Here is a 24,898-nt window from a genome sequence, read left to right as displayed (position 1 = left end):
TTACGGTTACGGTGCGCGCACGCGAAATCTTGCTTAGAGGCATCGAAATTATTTGCAGAATTTAATAAAGACCCCCGCCCCGGAGTTCCCGATGCGCCGCGCCGGCAGGATTTACGGCCACCGGAACGCGCACTCTGCGTGCCGTTTCGAGCAATAACGGAAACGCTGAAATGTAATTCTGCCCCGGCGATGTCTGCGTGACGTTACTTCCTAAATTATGCATCCGCGACGCGCGCGCGCAAACGCGGCTATGCAAATTGAGAATAAATCAAGAAACCGAAGCTCGCCAGCGTGGCCGCGCGCTGCCGGAGAGCTCGAAGCTCGGTCCGCTCTTTAACGGTCGCTCGAAGCTTGCGCTTTCGATAAGTAAGTCAGATAAAGTCCCACGGCCCTTATCTTTTAAACAGGTAATGTAATTTAATCACACCGCCGCGGTCGCGTGACTCCACACCGCGGATTTGTCTTCCCAAGTTGCGTCGGTACCGATGTTATATGCTAGCGCGAGAGACGCGTTATTTTTTCTCGTTGCCCGAGATTGCGCGAAATAAATCGTCCGCTCGTACGCGCGCCGCGAGCATAACTTTTGCGTGTAGTAACGAGCGACGTAAATGATTTGTGGGTGGGTACGAAAGCGGAATAAAACGGGCGCCGCTGATACCACGGCGTGTGAAACGCGCGGGTATTTTTTTTAATAACGGGATTAGACGCGAGCATTTTTGAGCTCGAGAATCCGGGCTGATTCATTCGGGTTGGAAGTGGCACCGCTGCGTGGCGCGCCATAACGGATGGGAATTTATCTAATAAAGCCAAGCATTTCTTGAATAAATTCGCGGAAACAAATATATATATTTTTTCACATTTTACAAAATATTGGATTCCGCGATTCGCGTCCCTTATACGCATTGACCCGTCGCAATTTTGCTCTATATCGACGAAAAGTGGTCTCGAGTTTCTCCAGGCTCTCACTGCCTGAAGAAATTGTCTATAATCCGTGACGTAACGCGAATTTTCAATTTTGCGCGTTTTAATAATCTCCCCGGAACGGAACGCTTCCGTTTCACCTACAGCGAACAGATTTCAATTATAGAGCCCGTGCCAGAATTCGCTTTTTTTTTTTTAATTTTTAAATTATCCGATCAATTTCATTTGATATATCAAACGTTGTGTTCTACATCGTGGATGGGATTGCAATTTTCGGCTGTGTTATGTCACGCAGCTTAACGTGCGATATCTACATCTGCGCATCATAACGTAATTTCAGTCAGTTTTGTCCTCTATGCCATTTTGATAATGAACACGACGGTCGCATCTCTCTTGATTACTTCGGTACGATGCGTAAATGTAATGTTCTCAATTGAAAGTTGGGTCAATGTTCGTTGTCCTCAATCTCGCGGCAGAAAGTGAAGTTTGTAATTCCCTGATGAAATAATATTGCGAAAGTTTACAATAACCTGAGACATCGGATATCTGCTTTGACAATGCAAAGTATCTCTTATTAATACTCAGTATTACGCGCGTTTCTAGTTTACATGGCCAATGTCGCTTGGAGTAACACGGATAGAGAGAGAAGAGAGAGAGAGAGAGAGAGAGAGGGTGGAGGGAGATAGACCGAGAGCACTTTTCCCGAATGTTTCCGGGACGGTAACAGCGCGAATGCAATTAACGTTTGTCGAAGTTGAAGCTTGCGTCAGTTTTACGCTATTTTCGAAATTTTTCGAGATTACTCGTCCTCGCGCTCGCGTTGCTCGCTCGCGTACATCACTCATGGCGCGCATCGTAGCGTAAAATTTCATTCGCTAATAACTCTATGGATTTATGTTGACGTTGCGACATTTAAATGTGAACTCTAACGTTGCGTATTTCGAATCGTGTGGAGTATCATTCGAACGTTTCCGTGTCTACTCGTAAATTCAAGTGATAATAATTTTTATTATACGGAAATTCGAACGAAAGGGTAATATTTCGCGAATTGGGAAATTGTTTGAATTTGTACGACAATGCAGCACGCGAATGTATTTCATGCGCCAAGCGGATTAATCGGGATGAATTGCAGTAAACTGATTTCGCGATAAATTATAATGCTTTTTGTTTGTCGCTTGTGTTTCTATACCTCTGCGTGGGACACTCCGAAATATCACGCGCGTATTAAAACACAAGTAAAACACAAGGAGTTTGAAAATTGGATTGTACACGTTAACATTATGTCTGTTCTTCATCGTTTAGATTTAGCAGAAAATCCCTCTCTCTCTCTCTCTCTCTCTCTCTCTCTCTCTCTGTTTATCGAATGTAAAAAATAATTCCATTAGTTACATACCATAAATGCCAAAGTAAGACAGAATTTTATGTTTGTTTGATTTTATTGTCATCTTGGTAAACGCGAAATACATCGGTAAATGCAAACCTTTATTCCAATATTAAAGACAGGATCGTCAATTATTTGACTACTTAAAACGAGGATAAACAGAACGTTTCCCGATGCTTTATGATATTTAGATGCTTGCATCTGCATACTTAACAAACGTTCCCGGCGTCGGTTTCACGACCGAGAATGGCTTGACAAGTCATCTTCAAAGAACGATTTTGCGCGCAAAAAGTAGCAATTTATCGGCGTGTAAGTCGCGCAGCAACGTCTCTCATTAGGAAGCCACTAATGATCTCGAATCAGATCTCAACGTGCCGTTTTTCCCGGACTCTCCCGAACTTTCCCCGCTCATTACGTACAGCGTCGAAAAAAGAAAACCGATCTCGCGAGACAGCGGAATGAAACCGATTAATTAAAAGCATCCTCCCCGCAGTGAAATTCTTGTACGAAGCCCGAACCTCCCCCCTTCTCTTTCTCCCGATGACAAGACTTATCACTTATGGGACAAGCGGGCGGTTTCGCGAAATAACGGTACGCTCATGATTTTGCGAGTTTATTGTGTTCTGTCACGTGATGCGGAAATGCAGCGAAACTGCAGGGGACCGCATTTAAAGCTCCGACCGCGAGTGCGCTCGCGCTTGATCTCGTAATTAAAACACGGGGAAACTTAATGTTTCCTTCCTTTCGAGGGTTCGCGCGGCCAGCTAGGGTCGGAGAATCGAATCGTCAGGGCGGTCGGGTTGAAATTGCGTTTGTGTCGTGTGCGTGGCGACGTTCGCGACGAATCGCACGCGAGGGATAAGCGAACTCGCGGCGCGGCGCGACGGTCAGATTGGAATAGCAATGAAATGTTATTTGCATAGCGCAATAACACGATAACGAATCTCGTTACAATAAATAACGTGTTGAGTTGGAATTTAAGTTTATTGTGCTGATATTCGGATTGCATTGAATTTTCCATACGTTAGTACATAGACCGAAGTTAACCGAAGATCTAACGCGTAGAGTCACGTGAGCGAATTCAATAAAGATCAAACGCGCCCCGGACGAATCGATCGCCGACGAGATGCGCGGAATACCGAAGCAACGGGTTGAATGTGATTTAGCAGCCAGTTAGTTGCGTAAACGCGCTAAATCTTTCAAGAGCATTTCCAGTCCAATTCCACGACACGTTGCAACGCACCGACGCATCATAACGTTCGAGAGCGTACTTCAACAATTTTTACAGCGCACTTTCCGTACAGAGAATTCAATTAATTGCCGTGTAACGGACGGAAGCCATGCTTCTTTTAATAAAACTGCTTCTCTCGATAACATCGGCGGAGAACTCCGATGAAAAATTGCTGGGCACACAGGTAGCTGCGATAATAAGAAAACAATCCCTAATGTACGCCCTAAGGTACACCAGACGCTTTTTCAAGATTTAAGAGGATTAAAAACCAGTTCGAGGCGGCTCTCCCTCTTCTCTCGCTCGCCTTCTCGCTCTCGCGCGCGTTTTCCACCTCTCGTATGGGTTTATTTCGCGACATCGTCTCCCTGTTCATTCTCGCGCTACAGCGTTGCTCCAACCGTCACCTTATCGCTATAATATTGAGTCAATTGAGCGCAACTTGTGCCGCTCGAGCGACTAACGGTGTTACTTTCGAAGCGAACTTTGTAGTAGCTAGCAAGTGCGCCGTCAATCTCGGAGAGTTCACCTGCTAGACTCCATTCCGGAACCGTTTTATCTCGCCTCCGCGTCGCACGGAAAGTATGACGAACCTTGAAATAACTTTTCGCAATAATAAAACGACGCGCGGGTAAGTTCGCGGGTCGCCGGGCTTCCACCCTCGACAGTGCCCTCGGGTGCACTTCGTTATTACGGTTCTCTGGATCTCTTTTTTGAGAATTCACGTATAGATCGGCTCGGCGGCGGCTCGAATAAGAATAAAGTGGCCGGTAATTATTTTCACGCCACGCGAAACTCCCGGGCTTCCATTAAGACCGCGCAGTGCCGCGCAAAAAGGACGATTCTTCCAGAGATTACGCCGGATTCAGCAGCATTCCGCGTCGCGAAATGATTTCCGCTCCACTTAATCCAAACTCGTCGCGGATCGAGATTTATATCTCGCTGCGATATAGCGATCACGATATAGGTGTCACGAAATTTGGATTCGCCGTGTAAACTCGCTCAATAACTTCGCATACTGAAACAGCTGCGAGAGTCACTCGTTCGATTACACCCTGCCAATGCGAAGGCACGTATATGTTGCGAAGCTTGTGCGAAAAGAATTTTACATTATTATACAGTTATATATATATATATATACATATATATATATATACATATATATATATATATACATGTATATATATATATATATATATATACATACGGTATACATAAATATATGTAGTCTTTTGTATATATAATATATGTTGAGAACATTAGATGGGTGCGATTTTTATTACTTGATATCGAACGTGAGACACGTATTCACATCTGCATGTGCGCATGCTCACACGAACTTTGATATCAGGAGTTCTCAGGGTGTGCGCTAAAACTGAGATAGAAGATTGATCCCTTATGCGGAAGAAAAAAAATGGGAGCGGCCGGTCTTTTGTACAACATTCTATTTCCGAGAGCATCGGTTTAGAAAATTGGAAAATTAACAACGTCTCTTCTCTTCATTCAGCTTGACCAAGCCAGAATAGTCTTCCATTGCAGGTTGAGTGGTTTCAATAATCAGCATTAGAAAACAAAAAATGGAAAATGTTTTAAAAAAAGACTGAGCTTAATATTTTAGATAAAAATTACATTTTATTCTAGTGAAACCTGTATGTAATTTCCAATCATCATTTTATAAAGAGACGAATATTTTTATAATCGTACTTTTCGGTGTTCACATCAAGAAAATGTATTTTTCAACATTAATTTGCCGTATTACAAAAATTTAAGTTTAATGTGGTATTGTTCATTTATTGATCCTTCACTAGGGAATTGATGAAACTACTTTGAACTTTAGAACTTCCCTTTCGATAGCTTTACTAGTAACATTTAATTAATAAAGTTCCACTTTGATCCAACGAGAGAAAAGGAGAAAGGAAAACAAGCTTTCTCGTTTACATAAACTTTTAGAGATACTACAGTCAACGTTTTTATAAAACTATCGTTCAATCGAGAAAATGTGATAGAATGTGATAGAAGTATCTTTATTACAAATAGAACTGTCTAATTATTATTATTATGTCTATTACCGTGAATAAACTTACATCGTTTATTTAACCGGAATAACTATAATGATCTGTTAGTCTTTTACTTATAAATAGTAACTTTTCTCGAAACAAACATCGTTTTTTGTGGAGTTCAAGTAAATGTATCAAGTAACATTAGTGTTTTAAATTAAATGTATTAAGTAATTTTAATGACTTATAATAATATTAATGACACTTCATTGACGTAAAACACGCGACGATTAGAATTAAATTAACTTTTGCCTCTGCATTCTTCCACGTGTTTTTGAACACTCGAAACAAATGCTGGAAATAAATAATAATAATCCGTATCAATTCTGTGATTCTCATTTCATACATTCGATGCTTACGACAATATCACACGAAATATATATTCTCGCACGTAAAAAAAAGTTTACGGTTCTAAAATCGTAACTTGTTACAATAATAAAAAAATAATAAAAAAATAAAACATAAACTCAATTGTATAATTCGTATTCCATACTTGTTCAAACGTAAATATTGAAGGCATAATCTGTAAAAAAACATAATTAAGAGTTTGACAAATTCGCTTCTACGAATGTATTTTTTTTCAATATAGGTCAACATTTTTGGATAAATGCGCTGAATATTTTTCACGTTCCTAACGAAACAGTTGGAATTGGAGTTCATTAATTTGAAAGTATGTAACGCTCGTATTTCAAATATCGCGAAAATTCTAGCTGCTGAAAACATTTCGGTAATTGAGTGTCCAAAATGTAAATAGGTCATAAAACCTCATTTCTCGGTTGATTTAACCGGACTTTGCTTTAATGTCAATTTCATCGGAAACTGAATTGCCAACATATTTAATATTGAAAATAATGGTCGGCCATTAAATTTACGTGGAGGAAATATCGGCCCCGAAGCTTCGGTAAAAGAATCTCTCGTTAAAATTTAATACTGCGGAGGTACATGGCGAGCATCGCACGTTGCTGTAGCGAGAAAACTGTAGCGAGATCTCCGAGTCGCGATACTCCGAACAGCAGGGAAGCAGGAAATGTCGATTTATCGTCGAGATAGAAGGAGAGCGAGCCGATCTCCCTTCTTCCGAACAACGTCGGGTCATATTTTTCGAGGACGAGAGGAGCGCAAGCTCCGCGACGACAAGCCGGTATAATAAGATGAGATATGTTGCCCAAAAGTTTCGTGTTTCCGCGAGACAGTCAGTCCGAAACGACTGAAAACGTAGCACGCCGCAAAAGTGCACCGTCGAAAGACTATAATAATCATTTTCCGTCGGGACAGCCTCATATAACGTGACCGACGGTACCGACGAAAAGTCGTAGGTTCGTCGTAGGAGCAGGCAAACGTTCAGCTCGGGGTGCCCCGAGGATACTTCGCATAATTTTCTGCGGTGTTTCACCGTCCGCAGGATTTATCCTCGCGATCGTATCTAGGCCACGACGCGACGCGACGCGACGCCACGCGAAGCGAAGCGACGAGAAGAGCCGCATCCGCGACGGCGAATAATTACTGTGAAGCACGACTTTAGGACGACCGTAATCCCTCATTCCCGCGGAGAACGTATGACGTGACGTTTTTCCTGAAAATACCAACCAGTATCGCCTTGCTGTACGACATCGTCACTGCGAGGAGATCGTTATCGAAGATAACCTCTCACGCGCGTATACGATGCAAATTCAACAGTCGATTTTATAGAAACGATCCGTCGGTCTGTTGAACGATATTTTATGTTTTTCTGTATTTAAATACGTTATATCGCGCATAATCACTGTTTTGTCACGTTATCAGTTTTTTGTTATTCATTGATAATGATGGGCTGGACTCTCGAGTTACCTCGTTAATGACACGAAGAGATATGAAAATACTGTTGTGTTGTCATCCGCCACGTGAGTCATTATACGGACCTTTCTATTTGCGGTCATATTGATCCACGTGCTTGTATGTCAAAGCGCGCTCATCGATAACTTAACGGTCGGTCGCGGCTTTGATTACAATGGCGTTGGCGAGATCAGATGTCTAGGACTCGGAAAGTGCCAGAAGAATAATTTATGACGGTTTATGCGAGAAGTCCGATACAAGCCTCTTTTGCTCCGAGATTAATCTCTAGGAATGTGCACGTGCTCTACGATTTGCAGATCTCACTCGAGAAAGATATATTCTTTGATCGATTTAAAGCCGCCTTTAGGAAATATATTAAGATTTAAAAATCCTTCATTCCTTCCTGCGTATATAACTAGTTGAATAAAGAAGAATCTTCCTGTGGAAAGGCATATTTCTCCGAGAGCAATAAAACTGTTTAGTCGAGGTAACGTAATAATTATAAAATATTAAAATTAGAAAGAGCGCGGGGAAAGGAGAAACGTAAGCCAAGATATATCTTGCGAAAATTAATTTCCTAAGTGTAGGTCTGCGGATTGCATGTATACATGTAGTTGCCGTAAAAAAAAATAGGTTAATTAACTCCTGAACTCCCTACCGATACTGGGTCGCTAACGAAATGTAAAACTGGCACGTACCGTTACCTTCAGAAAAATTCCGCAATTTTTAAGTCAGGAGGGATACGCTGATTTTACGTTCTATAGAGTGTATGAACTTTCCAGTAGTATGGACTAAAATATAATCGACAGAGTTTGTACGCATGATGCCAAATGTTTGAAAGGAGGCAACGATTAATTTCGTAATTTTCTCCGCGCAAGGGCACTCCCGCAACAAGATCCCCAACAGTCAGGTTCCGATTGAGCTCTCCACACCCTCGAGTACAGAACTCTGGGTTGGAGATATCATCGGGTGTCACGCGAAGTGTGAATCGCGATGTCCATCTCTCAGAGACGCCGAGTATCTCAGCCGTCCGGACGTTTCGCAGGTGACACAGGTGCGGCCGGTGCCTTTGTCATCGCGACATTTTCCACGTTCACGGTGAAATTTTTTTTCCCTTCAGCACGCGCACCCTCGGGCTGATAAGCCGCACGCACGTTGCTTTATCGCAGGTTCAAGTACCGCGGGTCAACGACTCGCATTCGCGACTGATGGCGTACACGGCCAGGCCATTATCGTTGGAAACATACGCATCGCGTCGGTCTGTAGCTCGCTGTGTATCGCAGAGTATCGAGATATCGGTTGGGTATAGGTAGTTTCTTTGTTTTGTAGAACATCGTTATACGCTAATTAGCGCGGTGCGTGCGAATGCGATCGCTCGCTCGCTCGCGAGACACGCACGACATGTCTCGTGCGCGGCGGAGAAATAAATATCACCGTCGTGCATTATTAACGATTAACGCGCCGACTGTTTACCCCCCGTAAATTTGATCTTAACATTGTCATGCGCCGTATGTCGACACGTTATTTCATGGCCTCGATGATAAGCGCGCGAACTCGTCAATGACACCCGCTGATAATTCTCGAACGACCGTTGATGTAGCGTTTAACACATGTCATGGGTTACCCAATTCGAATTCAGAAGCAAAGTCCCCGAATCGAAATTTCGGCTGTATATCGAGCCTGTTTCCATCGAGCTTAAACCAATGGGAAATATTGAAATATTTACACTACGCAGGTTGTCCTGTCCTTCTCCGATGCTCTGATTAATTGCCGGCCTAAATTACGATTCGAGAATATTCTCGCTCTCGCTGAATTTATCAAATGTCCGTTGGAATTGCAAGCATCTGCATAATAAATGATTTCGTATACCTGGAAATATATGACGTATCGTTGATTGTTTCTCGACAACCTGCGTCTTCCGTCTTGGCTGCCCTATCCAGGTGTGGTCCTGCTCTCGCAATGTCTTTGTAGCACACCGAATACTTGCTTGCGTGTTAATTAACGCGACGCTGATCGGAATGCATTTGCTTTTGGTAAGAAGCGCGAAGTATAGTCGACGTACGTGTCGTATATAGAATATAGTCCATTGCACCAGAGATCGCTCTTCGCATAGCTGCACTTTCCGACACAGTTTCATATTTCAAATAAAGTACGTGTACATCTTTTGTATGTAAAATCCAAATGATGTATGTCTCGTGAGTATTAATTAGACACGTACATGTTCATATTTTTGACGGAAAGAAGGGCGAAAAATAAAGATTACAGAAGAGTGCAGAATGTGCAGGTACGAGGTGCGAATCATAGTTCCGCAATCTCCCACGCTCGACGGGGACGCGCGGTGGTCTGATTTACGCGGTGGTAAAATATTTGAATCGGTAGCGGCCATAACGGTGTCGCAGTTCGAGACACGAATTTATATGTCATTAGTTCGGCTCAAGATTACAACGCTCGCTGTGAGACAAAGATCATCGCGGAGGCGACGCGCGAGAGCTCCGAAACAATCGGCAAAAAGAGGTAAGTCACTCGATAGCTAAATGTCCTTGACGGCGAGCCGTGATGTTTACATTCCGCAGCCGAGAGACGACAACACAGTCAGCTCGCTTAGAACATTCCCGACCTTCCGGACGGTACGAGTTGTTACGATTCTCGTGCGTCGTGCACGATGATACAAATATATCACGCTCGGTGTCCGCATTCATTTCGTTTCGTGTCGACGAGCGACGAGCATATCGCGACGTGCGTTACGTGTGCATCAGTGCGTATCGGTGCGATTATCATTCTCGTCTCGGACAGTGCAAAGCTTGCGTCGGTCCTTCAAGTATTTCATCACGCTCGTCGGCGTCGCGTTGGTTGAGGGCCGGGGCATACAAGAAAGTTTAAGCATGGGGACGTAAGCGGTAAGCAAATGAATCAGTCATAGTTGAGAACATGAGCGGCGACTGCTCGCGTTTTCAACTATGATTGCTTTGTTTGCTTACCGCTTCAGTTTCTCTGTGCGTTCGACCCTAATGCGCGTCAATTCTAACCTTCGATCGAATCGCAACTAGGTGATTGTCGGTGCCACGAGTGTTCAAAATGCTACAATCGTGCTATTAGGGCCAGGATTGGGCAACCAATCGATGTGGATTGCAAAACATCGCCAAACAGCGGATATTGTATATTTGCAGGTGCGTAAAATTATTTATTGCGTAAGATATTTCCGACTTTAGTGTACTAAGAATAAGATTATATGTAGAAATTTAAACCGCCATGCATATCGTCGGTTATTGTCAACAAACAATTGTAACATCTTGGATACCTGTTATTCGTCAATTTGCATCTCAGATGTATTTATTTTATGCGGCAAAATATATTGATCGAAGCAGCCGAATAACATTGGTAGCCAATGTGTAAAATTCCGTCAATTATTTGCAAGATTCGGCATTAAATGCATTGTCGATATTTTTTATATGTTTGCGGGCATGACAAAGAGCATGTTTGTAAAAAAAAATGTTTATTCTCATTTTATCTTTAACTTGAGCGTGAGGTGTATGTAACCAGAACGGGAGTAGGTAAATATTCCGAGAACGCTCGTAATAAAGCGCGTTCCACTTTGGAATAGTAGTGCATCGCAAATACGCGGAGAGAGGGGGGACGGAAAGAAAACTGCAAGAAATTCCAAAGTTTATCTAAGCTATCTGCTGACTCTAAAATGTCGAGAAGTTTTTGTATGCTTTGCAAAGCTCCGCGAAAATGATAATGCTAACATTTTTGCGAGGCTCGTGGGATGCATTTCGCTAACAACGTCGAAAGTTGAAATTTTGCGCAAGTTTCGAAAAAAGGAAATAAAATAGGTAACTGCACCGTTTGAAATGTTCACGTACAGAAAACTAAAAATCCAAGATTTATGCGGTTGGTTTAGTCTAATGTAAATATGTCTCGCAAGAACGATAATACGATGGAGATTTGTCCGTACAAAAAGGATCGGAAAATTTGCATTTAGCTCCTGAATTCGCGACACACTTTTTTTCGAAGCAACGAAATACTCGATAAATTTCCGCAAATTTGCGTAACTTTCCGCAAAGAATCTTGAAGCATCTTCACCTAAAAGCTGGTAATCTTAAGTTAAGACGCGTGTAAACTTTTTGCGAAGCTTTTGTGTACTTTTTACGACGATCTTGGAATCTCTCTTTAAACTTCCACAGATTCTTTTGGCAATCCTTTCGTAAAGATCTGGAAATCTCTTGAATGTTTGCGAGGCGTAAATTTGTTAAAGCACGGGCGCGTTTTCAAAAGATTAGGTTGCCTCAATCCTATAATGCGGTGAGATCTTGCGCGAAATACCTTCATCCACGATGACTATCTTGCAGCGTCTTACCCAATTAGCATGTTTCAGCTCGCTTAGAGCCCGTAAGGAAAGTTTCAAGATTGCTAACGAAAGCACGGGCAAGCTAAATATAAAGGAGAAGCTATGACAGGATAAAAGAAGCTCAATATATCAGAATGTAGCAAGTTCGATACTCTGTACTCAGATTCCTTGATCAATACGGGGCTAATTTTTTTCGCGATGAAAACTTAATCGCGGCTTTACACGTTAACGTTTGGCTTTCGACATTTTTTTCGCTAGGCTTGAGATAAAAATTTGGTTACATCGAACGCCCACTTACATTTAAATGTGAACAATCGGTGAGAATAAAATTGTATCACTCACATGTCACCTTTCGACGTCCTTAGTTTATGAAAAATTCATAAAATCCAACCGAATTTCCCGTCGCTTATATGCTCGTGAACAATTAATATCGTGTTATTTTTGTGGAAAAATCAGTCCTAACGAATCCATAGGGAAAATAAAAAATTCCAACCACCATCGTGTGTACTTAGGGCGTTATTATTTCCATTGTAACTGACGTTAACATTCGCGACAAGCGAATACTGAAAATCACAAGTAGAAATGCGTAATATTTACAGGAGTAAAAAAAAAATATTTTCCAACCTATTGTTCAAGAGCGGAGATTTTACGATTTCGAAGTCGATGCGCTATTGTCGGCTTTATGCATAAAGCCTTTTCGGATGTTAGAACACTCAAAGATGATATTTGTGTTTATATGCAGTAACGAAAACGCGACATCGGGGTATAGGGCGTACTTTCGTTTATCCGCATCGAAAATCGAACTCACCGAAATTATGCCGGTTTTAAAGTCACGCCCGACTTGGCTTCCCCGACATTCCACTTTCGTCTGTCCACCCCCTAAAATTTGGCCCTGCGTTACTTTCCCCCCTGGCACCCGCGTTTTATCGTCTCACACTCGACGCGATGGTAATTGCTTGAATTTTCGAGGCCTTCGCGCAGCTGAACATCGCCGAGCTAGCTAGGTGCGAGCGGAGACAAGCGTTTAATTTACCTGGACCAAGTTCGCGCGCGCGCGCCAAGTCCTTGTCGCAGTCCGTGGCGCCGAATGAAATTGCGAAAGTTGTTCGTCTAGAACGACAATGGCGCAAACGAGGTGTGAAGCGAGGCTATGAAATATAACGGCACGATGACGACGATGGCGACGAGTCCAACCCGCCCGGAGGCCTCCCGCCAACTTTTTTCCACGTATCCGTGTAACATCGCAATGATCGATATTGCACATTTTTCACCTGCCGGATCGGTATATTCAGGTTTTACGACGTAGCTATTGTACGATATATTAATAACGCATTCCGAAATGTAATTTTAGTCGGCAATTCTATTACGAAACTCTAGACGTATAACGATGTAAACATAATCGACAAGGACGCAAGCCTATGCGTGTTATTATTTTGGAGGGCACGCGTTCCTCGGGACAACGCATGTAAACACGCGACATTATAACAGCTTGGTTAAGGCGGCGAACGTATCGTGCCGTGTCGCGTGTTACTCCCGTCTTTTTTACGTAAATTAGTCAAAGTGATCGTGAGACAAATTACGATATATCGCGTGCGTGCAATCGCCGTGTGGGGGTCATCGTGAGCAATAAGAGCATTGTGAAATGTAAAGAGTAGCTATCATGTTTCGAGCTTTTTATCACATTTTAATCTCTCAAGTATTTTACTCCCTCTCCTGTACTCGGTAGCGAACTCGTCGGGAATCTGCATTCTATGTTGAATAATAATACTATTATTGTAAATAATTGGGAACATTATTTTTTATTACAGACACATAGACAGTGGCTACACACAGGTGAAGTTCGGTGGTACTTCTCCTATATAGACTCATTACTGGAGGATTCGGTTCAGGCAGCGCAGAGTCGGCTCGAAGGTAGGTTTAAAAACTTTTTTCTCCCTACGATTTAAACTTTTGTTGTTGAAGTTGAGATATAAATTGTTGAAGTCAAAATTGTCGAATTAATCGGTAAAAATATATTTTGTTCCAGATTTGAAGGCAGAACGTGGCCGACTCTGTCTTCAGACTCGGTGAGTGAAAAAATGGGTACAAAAACCGGAAGGTGATGGGTATGAAAATTTAATGATAGATGTTTAGAAAAGTCGTTAGAATCAATGCGATTTACTTTGTTTGAATTTTGCATATATGTGCCGTACAAAATTTATTGCTCAAAATAAACGGAGGATCGTGCTTCTCCAAGTGTCTGATATCTAAAATATTGAATATTGTTTTGGTCTATCTAATCTTAATTAAATGAACATATTTATGTAAGTTCGATATTTTATCCGCATATCCTGTTCAATTCAAGTTGTAGAATTATCCAAGAACATTATTCATTCAATACGATCCTTCAATTGTTTTGAGCAATGTACAATCAGCAGCAGAATCGAAATGTCAGAATTGCGCCATCGCACGCTGTATTCGCGATTACTTTGCTCCCACGCCGCGTTAAGAGATTTCACGTTCGGCCTTTAACTCGCGGTTTTCAGCATACACATTTACGTCGTGATTGCTTCGCTCGCGGATTTCAATTTGTGATATTTATTATCGATTTTCTTAAATGCGATTCGCGCCGTGAATACGTTAAAATTACATTACAACACATCACGAATTCGCGAGACGGGAAACTCGTTTTTCCGCAAGTAAAATGAAATATTACTCTCGTGTTTTCGGTTTCATCGACGTCGCTACAGTTTACAGACATTTTTATACGTGGCACGCAATTTTCGCGAAGTTCTTGATAAGCCGGAAGATATCTTATCGTTATAAATATTCGTTAAATAAATTTGTAGATTCTGATTTCGTTCTTAATCATAGTTGCAAATATCGCTCGAGAAATAAACTCAAACTTTTCATTCGTTAAACGCTTTTATAATGCGAATATGAATCGCGTTGGGAGTACACTGAAGTTTAGTGAAATGAAGTGCAATCAACATGGAACGACGGACAGAGCATGGAGACTGGGACGATACGGAATTCCGGATGCGACGCAGTTCGGGATGCAGCAGCTGGTTTCGTCGGTGGACCTGGTTGGACGTTGGCGGAGTTCAACATACGATTGGTGAGTGTTGAATTTCAACACTCCTGGAGTATTTTATCATGTGCATGAATAATCGTAAAACGCATTGATTTTCAAGGAAAAGATTAACACATTCGTTGCTACGCTAGATTTTTTAAAACTCTCGTTATAGATGATGCCTCTAAAAATCATTTTTAGAGCATATTATTTTGGCATATTACGTACACTTGTTAACACAATGTGTAAAGAGAGTACATAAAGCAGGTTAACTGATCAATTAACTATTCTGTTAATTGATACGTCGCCACTATACGTGCCACTGGTAGCGAACGTGTTAACGATAAAAGTATGTTGTCTAAGACCGCGATTCTTCGAACTAATTCCAATTTAATATCCGTAAAAATACGATATATTTTTTATGCCATGTATAAATGACAATATTTTATGACATATATTCTAAAGCTTAAGAGTGAAAACCTTAGTACCAAAATAACAAAGCTGCTATATATTTATATATGTTATATGCATATATATATACACACATACATATACATACATATACACATACATATACATATCCGGAAAGAGAAACGTTTTTCTTGCGCGCGAACACTATCGACACAACGCTGGCCGACTTGGGCCGAGTTATGAATAATGCATGCGATAAATTCGCGTCGCACGCATGCAAGCGCGCCGGTAATTCCATTAGCTGTACCATTTTATCGCCCGATACCGCGGATTCAATTGAGTAACTCCTTTCACGCCGTCAAGTACCATTCCATTATTTCGTGCGACCGGCCTACGGCGCGACAAGTCGACGAGCGTAGGACGTGTGGCACATAGTATGCGATTCCAATATTTCTCACACGCGATAAATGGTCCGATGGAGTGTCAATTGGTTTATTAATTATCGATAATTATCTCTGCCAACTTTCGTCTCGTTCACGATCGACGGTGATGGAAAAATATTTTTGGAATATTTGCAGAATAACACGATTATTTCCGAATGGCGTTGCGTTACTTTACTCGGGAACTGAGAATCGGAAAATTGATTTCAATACGCTTTGTCGCTGAATCGTCTCAGTTATAGTCGGAATCGATAATCGGTGCTCGATACTGAAAATACGTCGAAACATTAACGTTCGTTGTGCGAAATGGAAGAGCGAAAATGCTACATGTTATTATTCTATAACTTTGCCGATATAACTGGAATATGTCTGTTATAAGGCTTTACCATTGAATACTGCAAAGTATGATACACGTTTATGTTACACGTGACATCTCCGCTACACGGTATTGGCATACGATATATGCGCAATGGGCAACCATCTAGAGTTACTTTTCGCGTTACACTCGCGCGCAGCACAAATATTACACTAAACAAAACAAGAAACCGCGGTGCTGCAATCGCAATATTAACATACTCGACATACTCGATGGGTTTTTCGCACAGAGAAATGACAATGCATTCTCTACTTTGAACGCAAGTACTATGAAATCTACAATATGCGACATTTTTTGTTTGATTATAGAAAATTAAAAGTCGTTACACGTGACTCGTGTGTTAGTTATCGGCTGAGATCATTCATTGCACGGTTGAGCGCGAATATAAATAGGAAACTAGACGGTAACAGAGAGGGTTAAGTGGCGAGACGATAATAGCGAGAGTTCGTACACAGTTCAAGTGCCACGCTATAACTTCATTCACTCGTACGATGTATATCGCGATGCCACGTATTATGTCTTTTCCTTGTATCGGACACTGTTATCGACTTTACTGTAAACGTACTATGGATTCGAGCACAAATGGACTGCGTGGCTTTGTGTGTCTCTTAAGTCTCACGTAGTTGGTAATAATTCCGTTATACGCGACGTTATATCATTATTTTCATCCGCGATGCTTTTTCTTTCTTTAGGAGATCGTTCATTAATCATTCTAATTAATCGGCGGAACAGAGGCAACTTTACGGTCTTATCTCTTCTGCCGCTTCTTCTTGTTACAGCCAGTACTAATTGCGTCTTTTGCAACAAAAAATCGGTGAAGATTAAGCACTCGCACGATCGCATAAATTGAAATGATCGCAAAGAATTCCGTGGCATATTTCGAAAATCACAAATTCTTATTTTTTAAAATTAATTTACCGCGTTTAATTGTATGCATATTTTGAATTATTACGCGTTTTACGGTATATATATATATATATATATATATATGTATGTATGTATATGTACGCGGGTATGTGGGGGGATACGCCCGCGCGCGCGTTTAAATTAATTTCGTTATAAATATACGTAACTCAATAGGTGGATAATTGAGTATTCTCTTCCAGGTGTCGTAAATTTAACCTCTTGCTCTTTTATTTAATTCAAAATACTGTTTCGCCACTAACGCGTTGAGAATATCATATGTATCTTGAGCTATAATATATTCTCTATTACATTCCAATTAAGCAATTATATAATATAAACGGGCATATGAACCGCGAATATTTATTCCACCGAGTTATTTTATAACATGGAGTGAAATATCATATTTTTCTCCCATCTTTTATCATATCTCGTACAAAATATTCGATATTCGATATTTTATTTTAACGCGATTTTATTAAACTACGCGCCTAATTATAACCTAACCTAATTATAAATTATAAATTCGCCTTTGTGGCAACATCTATTTCTATTATCACAACGTATCTTTATTACTAACATTTGCGTTCATTGTAAGTAATTATTACATTTTCTATGTCATTTGTTTATTAATATTGCAAAATTCAAAGCGATATCGCTCTTATTTCGAATCTATTTTTTGCGGAATTTAAATTTCTACTTTGATTCGTAATACATTTTTTTCTTTATGAAATTGCAATTTAGCAAGCAATTGTTTCATGAAAAGTCCACGTTCGGCAAAAAATCATAAGATATTTCTTGTGTCACACGGTCACTACCGTTTTTGTATGTTCATTTTCCGTCAAAAATTTAAATTATTAATCTTCCTTCTTTTTCCGTTTACGTTAACCATAGTGAATAATAGTGCAGGATCGCGCAAGTATCGCAGGCAAACAGCAAACAATCGACTTCCTCTCCGTTTACGAACCGCAAACATGAGCCATAAATCTCTACGTTTCTTTCCCCCTATCTCTCTTGCTCTTTGACTGGAACAGCACTCGTAAATCTCTCTCCCGCCCCCGACCGGCGAATGTCGCGTTGCAATTAATGTAATTAAACTGAATCTTAATTATCGTAGACGCGGTAGACGAGATTTTATCTGTGTCATGAAGCGTCGTTTTGTTACTCCCTATATACGAACGTCCCTTATATCATGCTAGAAGCTTATTCCATTCCTTCTTTGTTATTGTTATTTCGCCGCGGCATTTCTCTCGAGATAACAAAAATATCGATATCGTCATTACATAGTTATACACACACAAGCAGTGATGTGATCGCAAATATTTATAAAATAAGAGTGAATTTTTCTTTCCTTCACGTTATCACCGTTCATGGTCTATGCATTGGTGTGGATGTCATTAACGTTGAAATAATTGAGTAATTTGAGGAAAATTTACAACTGCAATTTGACTGCAGAGATGTAATTTTCACAAGAGTCATTATCGGAGGAGGTGCTTTTTCGCGATGTAATATTTGACGTTTTTTTCCGTCACTAAATTACATTGAGAATCCGAGATTTCACGTCAAGAATGATCGAGAGAGCGGTAAGAATTAGAGCGTTAAGCGAAAGAGTATTAATAGCGACTCAAAGAGTACTCTCGTATTCACGTCGCTTTTTTCGCGATCCCCAGTACTCTTTGACGATTTCCCCACGGTCAGCCTAATATCGTGCACGCACGCCACGGTCATCCGGTTTCCTCGTCGCGTTGCGGACGGTACAGGTCATGCAAGATGATTAGACAGCGACGGACGGAGTAATTACCTTCCGTGCACATGAAGAGTATGGCAGCAATCGAGAGCCTCGCTTGCCATCTCAGAGCCATTTCCGCGACTGTTTGGTGGTACGCTTGCACTTTGATACTGAAACGATTCACATCATCCACGCGAAATAGCTACTACCACCATCCACTCAGCACTGATACAGCACACCAGACGACAAGGCGATAAGGCGAGGTCTTATCGCGTCTTGTCCCAGCTCCTCAACGCCGATCAACACACAGAAGTCGTCGCGAGAAATCAGGCGGGTCAGCATCCGTTGCGAAACGAAACAGCCGACGGTAGGATGACGTCGCGCGACGTTCGGCCTGAGAAACTTCAATCCTCTCTCGGCGCTCGGCGAAGATCGAATAATCGCGAGAGAACCGCGCTGGTCCTATCGAGATTCCTGCGAGACGTTGTCCCGTCCGACGACGCGCGCGTGCATATATCCTCCGCAGGGTGGAATCCCCTACCACACGTAGGGCAGTCACCACGTAGGCGATAACGCGCGTGGAAATGATTATGGCGAAACTTTGGACGGGGCGGTGCGCCGCGTGCCGCGAAACTTTCCACCTGTCGTCGTTGTCCGACTGGCACACTGCTCGCACACTGCTCGGATAAGGTCCTCGCCCCACTCGCACCCCCCTTCACCACCGCCGCACTCCTCTTCGCGCGATGTCAACTCGGCGCGGTTTAGATTCCTCGGCTTCCGAAAGATTCCGTAGATATCGAAGCTCCTCGGGGTCTCACGAGGATTCACACTTGCCTCGAACTCGGACAATTCCCCCAGCAGGGGATGCTAACGGGTCGCAGTGACCCTTTAAAGGGCGGTCCCAGTCGCCGTCGCGCGAACGCGCGCGGTCCGCATCGTCGCGCGGGGAATCCCGAAAATCGAAAGTCGCGCTCGAGTCGTCGTAAGACACATAGCGAAGCGATCTCGAGGAGGCGAGCCGCTTTTCTTCGCCGAGTCTCCCTGCGATCGACACTGAGAACCGGATCGTCCGAAGCAGCCGATCGATCGCGCTCGCGCTCGCACTCGCACTCGCGCGCGCGCGCGCGCGCGCGTCACTCGCGAGTTCAGTTAGAAAAAGTGACTCCTACACGCACTCCTCTTTGTCCCTCCTCGCTCCCTCTCGCTGAGAAAAGATCGCGTAGAAAAGGCTTTCAGCTTCGGCCCCGCGCAGGAAGATTCTCCGCTCGCCGCGTAAGCACACCCGTCACCCGCGTCCGGGACCCTCTTTTACGACCATTAATAATTCATCGTCCGAAACTGTTCCTCGGGTTTACCGCCTCGTTTCCCCGTCTTTACTTTACTTTTCTTTTCTTTTCTTTCCCTTCTCTCGCCGTCGCTCCTCCGCCTCTCGCTCTCGCTGCGCGCGCTACCACTACGTCTCGACGATCAAGCCGTAACTCCACCCGCCGCGAGTTTCCATGTCGATTCTGGATCGCGCTCCGTTGTTATTTTAAGAAATCGTCACGACGATCGTACGCGTACACGACATTGTATATAGCATAACGGCACGCACCACGTCTTGTTTCGCTGGCAGATTTACCCTGACTGGGGAGATTCTCGGCCGTGGGAGCATGCGCGTTTCCGATCCACCCCCTGTGACGGTGGAAGAGCGCAGAGGCTTTACGGATACACACGTACACACAGAGAGAGAGACTCTCTCTCTCTCTCTCTCTCTCCCTCTCCCTCTCCCTCTCCCTCCGTCGTCTCTCTTTCTCTTTCTCCTTCTCTCCTTCGTCAGGGAGGACGTCGACACACGTTCGTCCTGGGGCGCGTACGCACACGCATGCAGGGGTTCATATGTGTGGTGAGGTAAGGGAAACCCCTTCCTCCCCCGTCCTGCCCTGCCTCTCTCTTCCTCGGTGCCTCGCGCTCTCTCCCTCTCCCAACCACCCGTTCCCTCTTCTCACCCTCGTTCCTCACCCTGCAGGACGTACGGCACTGTGTGTCACGGGCAGAAACTGTGGCAGGGCGTGCAAGGAGTGCAGAATCAAGGTACGAAATCTACGGCACTCTTAGAGCCGTTGCGATGGGCTTAAAGATTTACTCGCGTCTCCATGTACTTGTCAATCCAATCACGAATATGGCGGTCCCTCGACTGCCAGCCTCGAGATTTCTTTTCGTCGATATGCGAAGGGTTCCAATGACGGCGTGACGGAATTCCAGCAATTCGTCCGTGATATTCGCAAATTTAAATAGATAATTTATAGTTGGACGATAAATGCGCGGGTGGACCTGCTCTAAATTATTTGTGTCGAACGTGTGAGACGAGTCGGCAGTTTATTAGCATTTGCATTTCCGACGACCTAGATCTGCATGGCGCAAAGCAGTTTCATTCCTAAAATTGTTGGAGATTACAGCTTGAAATTGCTACATCAATTCTTTCTTTAGATTTCCGACGATTCTTTTATTGCGTTTTCCAAACCTTTCAATCCTTTGTATAGGACAATTCGTGTTTTATCTTCGATAATTTTCGATAACATCAAACAGATATGATTTCAAAGAACGATTTAATACGTAAATTTAATTACCAAATGCAACATACACACACACACACACACACACACACACTTAAGCTTTCTGACGCAATTGTGATATGTAATAATATTAACTGCTTCAAAGGCAGGAAAAATTGCGCGTATTACTCGAGAATAATTCTTTTCATCTATCGATTTGCCGAGAAATACGTCAGTACATATAATCGTTTCTTCCTTATTTTCATAGTTCATATGCATTTCCGAATGTCGATACTCCTGAATTAAAAATTAAATCCATCGTCAGCCTTGAAAACGATATTTCAGGAAAACAAATAACACAAACTCAAACAATGTGACTGAAAGCAACAAGAATACAAATTATAAAGAAACGTGAAGGTAACGTGAAAGAGATGTCGTGGGAATACGAATAAACCGCGTAAAAGTTTCAGAATATACTTAAAGAATCGTACGTGATATCGATATAAATCTAGCTGAAGTGCTTATCGATATCCGAAAAACAGGAAGACGTGGCCTTTTGTTTCTTTTTTCACTAATACCACACTATACACACGTTATCGAATACACAAGAATAATATGATTTATATTTATATTTATTTACATAAGAATAATATTATATATATTTATAAAAGGATATTTAAATTATGCAACAATCAGCAATTATTCTTATGGACGAGTGTATATTGCTGTTAAATTAGTTTCGCTAATTAGTAATTAATTTGATTAATTGCAAAGTAATTGTCGTAGACTTTTCAGTCGCATTGGTCGACGTCATATATCGTCGGAATATTTAAATATAGGCACCACTGAAATGTCACCGATAGAATTCCCGTTTCGCGAAAAACATAATAGCATGAGAATCGACGGAACTAATCACGTTATCAGTGATCCAATTGATACGGGTGGATACGTCAGCAACGCTTTCAAAGTATGTCAACGGTGCATGAACTTTTTGCACGAAAGTGTTATTGGTAATTTTCAAAATTGCTCGTATTTTTATTTCACTGGATATATCGATCCGTGGTCGTGACGGCGTTATTTTTACGCGGTGAAGCAACGTTGAAAAATTTCGGCATAAATTCTTACAGCGGAGAAGGAGAGATATAATGGATACGAATCGAATTAAGAAAGAAGTCTAAGAGATAAATGATTCACGAGAGAAAAAAGATTAGCCGAGGCATTACGCTGAGGCATTCATTAAATCGTGTTTTCATATCAGATATCAGAGAGAAGGGGCGAGAAAGAAAAATAAAGAGAACGAGCGACAGTGATAGTCAATTAATTTATTAGCAGCGACTTGCTTAAAATATCATTATTCTAAGAGAATCTCTAGGAAGCAAAGGAAATATGCTATAATATTTGCTACATTCGTTCGCTAAAACTGAAGTCGTTAAAGTTTCTATTGTTGCACAAGTCCCAGTTTTGCGCTCAGTTTATATTTATATGCTATTTCCATTTAACCGTTTTCACTCAACTCCAATAAAACGGAAACCTGCAACAATAGGAAAGGAAACATATTAGCGAACAAATTTCACACTTTATTCCGTCCGTTGTAAAAATACGGATTTACTATCGAAATATCAAAGCGTAAATCTAACTTTGTTTATGTGGAATGTTGGGCCCATTTGCTCGTAAATTGCCGTGATTCAAAATTTTTAACCGGTTTACGAGTCGCGACAGAATAGAAGTAAATATCGCGGGATATTTTCCTGCCGTTATTCGATGCGACTTAACGTGATCGAATTGGAAACTGTGCATTGAAAATACTTCATCGTTTGATTTACGTTTGCATGTATCATCGCTTTTAAGCTGCCAGCAGTAATCAGCCGAACGTGGCCGACCACCATTTCCCTCGATAGCGTTATTTCACGTGGTGAAACTTTTACTTCTGTTTCGGCGCCATTGGAAATTCTGTCACCCCGGATCCTACGTGTAACAATCATTAACGTTCTCAAACGTGAACATATTTTCGTTTCGCTTGTGAAAGTACAAACATAAATTTTCATAGTTGTTCGATACTATCGTTCGGATTTGTTCACATGTGTAAACTATTCAACTCGAGTCTCGAACTTGATTCCTTTCAATGCGATCTAATCGCTTTTACAATAACGAAGAGTGAGTTGCTGCATCTAAACTCCAAAACTACATTGTGGGAAAGGAAACAAAAGTCACACGTGCGTGACTATACATAATTTACAATATATATACACTCTCACCTTCTCTTTACCTTTGAGTATGCAAAATCTTTGGTACATACACTGCGAAACAGTCGACTCTGCTCAAGTTCTAGCCGGTCGGAATGGTACGTGATGTATAATTAATGCGTATAGATCGACATTTCTAGAATCCGGCTAAATATTCGGACGACCATGGTAAGATCGAGGAGCCGCGCGCGCGGGGGCTTTAAATATGAACTCACGTCTCCATTTTGCATGTCGACACGATCACAGGATATATCGGGCTGGGCAAGTCTAAACGATCATGCGATATTGCAGTATGTCAGTGGTTGGAGTAGCGAGTGGCGTATTCGCACGAAAGGACGCCATGTGTTCGCGTGAAATATATAACATTAGCTGGCTGGGTGAAGCGCAAGTGACGCTATCGCGGTAGACATACATTATTAATCCCGTAAGACCGAATGTTCCAAGACCGATGCGCCGATAGCCGAATACACGTTCAACAATGTTGAACGATGAAAGAAGCGCGCGCGATATTTCGAACGAAGCAAAGTCCGTCCAAAAATAAAAGCCGATGTCGGTAAAACGACGACATGTGTGTATAGCAGCGCGACAAGAAGATAACGCGACTAGGAAAAATACACAAGAAAATCGATGTGTAGCGTATACATAATGCGTCTGATTTATTTTACTTCAAAATAGTCCTCCGAGAGATGTCTCTCGACGTTGTTTATAATGCGCATGTTTCCAAAGGACTGTACATTCCGCTTTAATAGCGCTTGGTTTCTCCGTTACATTCTCTCGATGCGGAAAGAAAACACCGTTCTTTCAAAATTCAATTTCAATTCCGGAAAGAGAAGGAACGCATTCCGACAAAGGGAGAAAGAGACTGGATATCTTTAATTTAATTCTCGGTGCATCGTTTCGCCGCGTTGTATATGTAGAAATATCTTTATTCGTGCACGAATCGTGCACGAAACATGCGCGCTTCAGAAAGGGAGCAATCTCTTTCTCTCTCTCTCTCTCTCTCTCTCTCTCTCTCTCTCTCTCTCTCTCTCTGTCTCTCTCTTTCTCCGCTCTGCACCTTCAATTACGCGCTAAGGATAGCGGTGGCTTTTTAATAAGAACGCCGTTCTGAAAAATACGCCGTTAACGACCATTTGGAACCTCTTCTCCAAAATTAGCTGCAAAACGATGTAGTCGACCCAACGAGCGCTAATGAAGAAAGTACACGCAATCGTAGCGACATTTATATCGGCCACCATTTGGAAAGCAAATCGACGCCCTCGATTCGCCGTCATTATCGGTAAATAATTAAACGTTTGCGCGCCGCGGCTGCTGACACGTAGCGCCAGCCGCAGAGCGTGCAGACGTGTTTTCGTTCGGCTGGCCGTAGGTGCTCGTTTGCGTTTGCCAGGGAAAGGAAAGGAAGGGCAGCAGCGTTGCACATTAATCTCCCTGTCTGTTTATCTCGCTCTCCTCCGCCTTCC

The 24,898-nt window shown here is 42.3% G+C and overlaps 1 protein-coding gene and 1 long non-coding RNA gene across 2 annotated transcripts in view; one reads left to right on the top strand and one right to left on the bottom strand.

Moving 5' to 3' along the window:
- The window catches only part of LOC105189377 (cell adhesion molecule 2), a 45,005-nt gene extending 24,735 nt beyond the window's left edge, over positions 1-20,270 (bottom strand). The window contains exon 1 of the mRNA XM_011151436.3: positions 18,731-20,270. Within this exon, the coding sequence (XP_011149738.1) occupies positions 18,731-18,791 (61 nt within the window). The 5' untranslated portion in view covers positions 18,792-20,270. The remainder of the gene's footprint in view (positions 1-18,730) is intronic.
- LOC112588374 (uncharacterized) lies at positions 9,640-14,017 on the top strand. The gene is made up of 3 exons (XR_003112815.1): positions 9,640-10,296; positions 10,447-10,566; positions 13,556-14,017. It is a non-coding gene; the product is annotated as an uncharacterized LOC112588374 (long non-coding RNA).
- Positions 20,271-24,898: the final 4,628 nt, after the last annotated feature.

Source organism: Harpegnathos saltator, unplaced genomic scaffold, assembly GCF_003227715.2.
Source record: "Harpegnathos saltator strain DR-91 unplaced genomic scaffold, Hsal_v8.6 scaffold203, whole genome shotgun sequence".
Taxonomy (NCBI): Eukaryota; Metazoa; Arthropoda; class Insecta; order Hymenoptera; family Formicidae; genus Harpegnathos; species Harpegnathos saltator.
This window is presented reverse-complemented; position numbering and strand designations above follow the sequence as displayed.